The 6,394-nt window shown below is 38.0% G+C and overlaps 1 protein-coding gene across 1 annotated transcript; it reads right to left on the bottom strand.

Annotated features, from left to right (window-relative positions):
- Window positions 1-5,720: 5,720 nt before the first annotated feature.
- On the bottom strand, window positions 5,721-6,080 carry LOC148584216 (uncharacterized). Its single transcript, XM_088518802.1, has one exon. It carries the CDS (start codon window positions 6,078-6,080, stop codon window positions 5,721-5,723), a length of 360 nt encoding a protein of 119 aa, XP_088374928.1.
- Window positions 6,081-6,394: the final 314 nt, after the last annotated feature.

Genomic DNA, 6,394 nt, shown 5'->3' with positions numbered 1-6,394 from the left:
ATCGCTGCACCTATCCCATGCAAGATAATTTGGACTTTCCATGGTTGGTTTTGCCAAAGATCAGTCAATGAACCCGAGCCTGTTCTTGGCAAAGAAAGCCATTGACATTGATCTTTTTCATGTATGATAGTTGTTTCCAACCAATGGTTATGAAACGAGCAGAGTGACTAGACTATCTCCATGGTGAGGATATAACGGATTGGAAAATTCTCCATCAGAACTTGATGGAATATCATCCATGGAGTTAACAGGAGGTAAAGTAGTTGAAGGCAGTCACAGCCCACAGCCCCCCCCCCCCCCCCCCATTCCTCAGAAAAAAAAAAAAAAAAAAAATTATTTTAAGCCCATTAACCCCTACCTTAAAAATTTATTGGCCCTACCCAATGAATTTTTTTGGCCTTTAGGCTCTTTACCCATTCTAACATAGAGGATCCGACGATCTGTCGATTGCTACAAACAAAATGCCAATATTTCAGTAGAATGGAATAGGCAAATTTCAGAAGGAAAAAAAAAAAATTGGAAATCACCATTGGATCTGTGATTCCCACCACCATTAGATTTTTCGGTATCCTTTGTAGCCTCAAAGAACTTCACGTGATCTCTGGTAGTTGATTGGAAATTTGGACAGTTTGTAAATTTTTGAAACCCTAACTTCAATTTTTTCTTCAATCTGTATGGTCGTTTCACTTGTATAGTTGTATTCACCACTGTCCACTGCCCACTAGAACTGGATCTAGGCAGTGAATCATGGCACTCAACGCAACATGCTCCTATGTCAAGAGAATTAAAAAGAAAAAGAAAGAGAAATAAAGAAAGCGAGTAAGAGTGCAAGAGTACACGCCTGCAACTTTGTAAGGAAGAGTGAATTTTATTTTGGTATTTTTTTAGGGAGTTATTGTTTGAGATTTTGGTCATAGGCACATGGGCAGCTGGAAAAGGGTTTGAATGAGTGATAGTGGCATAAAAAAAAAAAAAAAAAAATTCAATGTTTTTGAAGCTTTAGAAAATGGGGAACAACAGGAAGATGGAGAAAATAAAATAAAATTTTAATCAAAGTGGTCAAATGGGGTAAGATTAAGTGGTGTTTTGTGTGATTTTTTAAACAAGTTTTTCATTGTGAAAAGCAAATTCCAATAATTTTTTTTCATAACAACCGTCTGGAAAGCCAAATATTTGAGCAAAATTGATTCCCTGCTTGTGAGCTTCAAGAAAATGGACCAGAGTTGAGCTTCAGAAACACAATTTTGATATAATTGAAATTTAATAGTTGCTCAAGAAAATGGAGCTTAGGGCATGAGTTCTTTCAAGGGCCTTTTAGTTTTCAAATCATACCAATTGTTTTGTGTGATTTTTTTAATTGACAATGAGTGTTATAATATTTATTCAATGTAAAACTTAAAGGCAATTTCATAATATGAGTGTAAAACAATTTATTCAATTAAAACAAGATCTCTCAAAATCCTTAGATTCTTAATTCTTGTGTTTTTTTATTATCTCTCCAGCCTACAACTCATAAAATGGACAACAATTCAAATCAAAATAATGAGAGAGTTTTTAATTTATTTTTATCTTTCCTAACATAGAACAACAACTCGTAGATGACATAACCATTTAGAAGCGCTACAAAATAACTCAACGCAGGTTGCACTTTTTGAGGTTAGTATACTAAGCTCAATTCCTAATCTAAGTGGTTGTTACAATTTAAACGTTTAATTGGAGAATTTGACTCATGAAAGCTACTTATATGATATTGTTCTTTGTGTGAGTTTGTTCATTGTTAACCTATGCATATATTTTTCTTTCTTTTCTAAAGACTTCTAAATGACCATGTAAATTTATTTGTAGATGATGGGAAAGTAAACTACAATACTTGACTTTTTCAAAAGAAAAAATGCACAAAGTTCAAATGTCAATGTTGGTGATACCAATTTTTGAAAATTCTCCTAAAAAACTTCCGGGAGTTGATGCCAATGAATTTGATATTAGTTCATTGGAGTTTGATCACAGATTGCGTCGTCAGATATTGGATTATGATGTTAATCAATGAGATGGAATTCAAAGAGCTTACATTAAAGTTGGTCTGCACCAACATATTATCTCAAACTGTAACGTTCCGTGTAAATCAATTAATTGATAATTAACTGCATGGTTCGCCTCCTAACCTTGTTCCTCACAGAACAAGACTCAGAGATCATAACATTTCCTAGGAGAGACTATAGCGGAAGACTTTCAACCACAAGATAAGGATGGCAATAACTAAAAACATAATCACAATAACGAGAGTAATAATAAAGCATCATAACATAGACAGATCATCAAATGTGTTGGTCAAAGACTGATCATAAAATATTACAAACCATAATCATTGTTTGAGAATAAGATCAACGCCTAAGCCTAAGTAAAGCTAACATGATAACAATTTCTATCATCTCTGCTCAGATAGATCTTTTATCATCCCATATGGACTTCAGCCATAACGGGTCTTAGTCCTCAAAGATGACTCGTATCAAGTCCTTCGCCACCACCAGCGGGCTGTTTGTAGTGACCTAAATAATTAATTAGGCTTAAGACAACTTAATTAGAGGGTTAATTGGACTTTAGGTCACTAAGGACACCTGGAGGGGCATTTTTAGAATTTTTAGATTTCGGAGCTACAGTTGTAATACCCCAATAAAAACAACCGTTTTATTATATCTCACAAAGCCGAGCTTTAAAACAAAAGACCGAAGCCCTCACACTTAATTGAAAAACCTGGAGGCAAAACCTAAATTTCCAATCTTCTGACCGCACGTACGCTAGGACTATCCGTACGTATGCACCTGTCTTTAGTGAGGATGTACGTCAAGAGACCACCGTATGTGCATTTTGTCTTTAGTGAGGACGTAACCCGTGGGTACGTTGACCAGTCTTTGACCTAGTGGGCAATACGTCAGGACGTACGACTGAACCCTTTTACCCAATGTGTAATAGTACCGTATGTACGCCCAATAGTACCATATGTACATTACCACCCTAAAAAGCAATTTTAACCCATTATCCACTTTTCCCGACAATGCCACGCCTCCCACCCCTATATAAGACCCCCTGTCATCCCCTTAGCCTCTTCCACCCCCAGAAAACCCTAATTGGTGTGAGGAGTGATTTTTCTTGTGAAGCAAGGAAGAGCTTGGTGATCTTGCCATCTTCTAAGGTAATCCCTTGCTCATTTCTATACTTTTAATGTTGTTCTTACTGCTTTCCTAGTGTTATGCGTTTTAAAGACAATATGTTAAGCTTTTGTACTCATTTCCTACAAAACCAAAGAAATGTTTTCAAAAGAGTTTAAAACACTTCTTCAATTGTGTTGCATGATAATGTCTTTTCTTACAATGCATGTGTTTACATACTGGCATAGGATGAGATGTATCAGCCTTAGATTGAATAAAGGCCTTAAGACACAGTTTGGAGCTTTTTGTTAGAATACCTAATTCACTCGCCGGACGTACGCTCTTGAGACCAGACGTACGACCAGAGAGCAGGACACCTGCCCTTAGTTCCACTTGTGTATATTAGGTCCAACAATCCCTTTTTGAGATAGGATTTGGTGTCATACTCGTAAAGGTCCTCTAGTATTGTGCGTAATGATGCTTCGTATTTCGTTATAGCTGTGTTTTGTAATGTTGGAGGACTCGAGCGAATGAACGAAGTAAGTAAACACTTACGAACACTTTCCTTAAAAATGTGGGATATTTCAACTGACTGACCATGTGTATGATATGAGCATGTCTACTTTTTGTAATAACTTGGTAACTACTTTAATAATTAGTTGATAAGATGCATTGTATGACATAGTATACCTGTACGTGTGGTTTAATGGCCATGGGTGTACTATATAGACATGTTTCTATGGTCAAATGTGTGTGTGATATATGGGTCTTGGATCCAATGGTTGTTTCGTAACCGGCGCAGCCTTAAAGGATGGTCACTACAAGATGTACATCATTAGTAGTGTGGGCCACCCAAGCTCGGATTCGGTTAGGATCCTAGTATTATGGATGGTAGTGTACAATGGCCGAGATACCGACTTTATATTTCAGGTCCCTCGGGCCAACGCCAACCCTGCTTAGAAGGAGTAATTTCTCGAGTAAACCTTACATGATAGTTATGTTCTATAAAGCATTACTTTTTGTGCATTAAAATACTTAGGCAATTGCCGTTGGGAGTACTGCACCCTTTATCAAACGAAATGATATTTTCAAGATATATTACCGGAGGCAACACCTCTTTTAAATATTTACCAAAATTGCACATTTATTTTTGCCTAATAATAATGAGCTCATGTCATATCAAATTGTGGGGTTTACTTACTAAGTGGTTAGATTTACGCCGTTATTATTCTTATAGGAAGTCTGTTCCTAGAACCCAAGAGTAGTACGGTTACCACTACAGAATTTGGTTTAAGACGTTCATGCAGTTACCAAGTTTGCTTTATATTTTTATTAGTTGCTCCATATCTTTTAATTTCAAAGATTTTACTTATTCCATAATGATTTCTAGATGTTTTCTGATTTATTTCACCTTCTTATGCATTAACTCGGATAATACTTAGAGGGGTGATTCCCTATTTAGCTACAAGTTGGTTAAACTTGGGTAATTACTAGTAACCCTGCCAGGCTAGCCGAGAAAAAATACACCCATGAGGTTGTCTATTAGTTAAGACTGAATAAGAAACTGTGCGAACACAGGTCATGGCCAGCTCAACCCACCTTGGTGCAAACCTTATATTCCTCGTGATCTCCTCCAAAAAATTTCACTCCACCCGATCGTATGCCTTTCTCATATCTAGCTTTAAGGCCATAAACCCTTTCCTCCCATTTTTTTCTCCCATTCATGGTGTGAAGAGCCTCAAACGCTACCTAAATGTTGTCCGTTATTAGGCGCCTCAGGATGAATGCGCTTTGGAAAGGAGAGATAATGTGAGATAGCACCCCTTTCATCCTGTTTGCAAGCACTTTCACAATAATCTTATAAAGTATGGGCCAAAATTCAGTTATTGTGCTTCTTAGGAATCAGAGTTAGATATGTACTATTTAAAGCAGGATCAAAAACCCCCATTAAGAAAACCCAAGACCGCTTCACATAACTCTTTGCTCACCTTGGGCCATAACGTCTGGAAGAAATCTGCCACAAATTCGTCGGGTAGTGGTGATTTCAGTGGGGCCATCTGAGATAGCGTTGCCTCCACCTCACAGCTAGTGAATTCGGCCAAAAGAGTTCTATTCATAGCCTCTGTCCCTATGGGTTGTAAGCCATCAAGGCATTCTACTAGACCAACTGTACCTTCGGTTGTATATAGCTGCTTGAAAAAAATTAACAAAAGCTTGACTCACTCTCTACGTATCCCTCCATTCAATAACTTTAGCATCTTTAATACAATAAATTATGTTGGTCCTTCGTCTTTGGTTTGCCCATGCATGGAAATAAAGAGTGTTGCGGTCCCCTTTGTCATACTAGTTAATTTTGGCCCTCTGTTTCCACTTCAAATCCTCCTGTTCAAGCAATAAATCAATCTCCTGTTGAAGGATTTTAATTCTTGCTACTTCCCCTGGCTCTTCCTCCTGTCGGAGAGCTTTCAATTGGGCTGTCTTGGATTTAATGATCCACTCCATATTGCAAAATTTACCCCTGCTCCATAACTTCAGCACATCCCCAAACCTATTCAATTTATTCCTTACTGCTGTTCACTGGTTGGATTCGGTGGTAACGGTTTTCCATTCATCTTGGACTACTTGGTTGAATCCTTTGTCCAGCATCCAGTTTGCTTCCAGCTTGAAGCCCCTCTTTGCAACATATCTATCCGACCTTGTCTTAGAGAACCAAAGTAAGAGGGGCTTATGATCAGAAGATTGGGCCGCGAATACCTGAACCTCCTTCTTCCTAAAAGCTGCATACGAATCATTGTTAGCAAGTGCACGATCAAGCCTCTCTTTGGTGTGGCCCCCATCCTCTCTGGAATTTGACCGTGTATATTTGGACCCAACATATCCAAGATCTCCCAAATAGGATGTCTCTAGGGTTTCCCTAAATTTATCCATCGGCATGTCCCTCTTTGTAGCTCCTCCCCATTTCTCAAAGGTTGTGACTATCTCGTTAAAATCTCCCACACAAAGCCATGGATTCGGAGAAAAAAATTTTAGATGCGTCAAAATTGCTCATGCTTCATGTCATTTTGCCACCTCCAAGTGTCTATAAAAACATGTCAGCTTCCATTCGACCCCACCCCCTCGGAGATGATATTTGTATTTATATGCCTTCTTGAGAAATTAGTTATGGAGAGATCACAGTCTTCCTCTCAGAATAGGGATAAATTGCCACTACGACCAACTAGGTCAACTGTAAATAATCCATGAAAACA

This window comes from Corylus avellana, chromosome 8 (genome assembly GCF_965113065.1).
Source record: "Corylus avellana chromosome 8, dhCorAvel1.hap1.2, whole genome shotgun sequence".
Taxonomy (NCBI): Eukaryota; Viridiplantae; Streptophyta; class Magnoliopsida; order Fagales; family Betulaceae; genus Corylus; species Corylus avellana.
This window is presented reverse-complemented; position numbering and strand designations above follow the sequence as displayed.

Coding starts and splice junctions, on each gene's coding strand:
- LOC148584216 (XM_088518802.1), bottom strand. CDS start 6,080: ATGCCGATGGATAAATTTAGGGAAACCCTAGAGACATCCTATTTGGGA.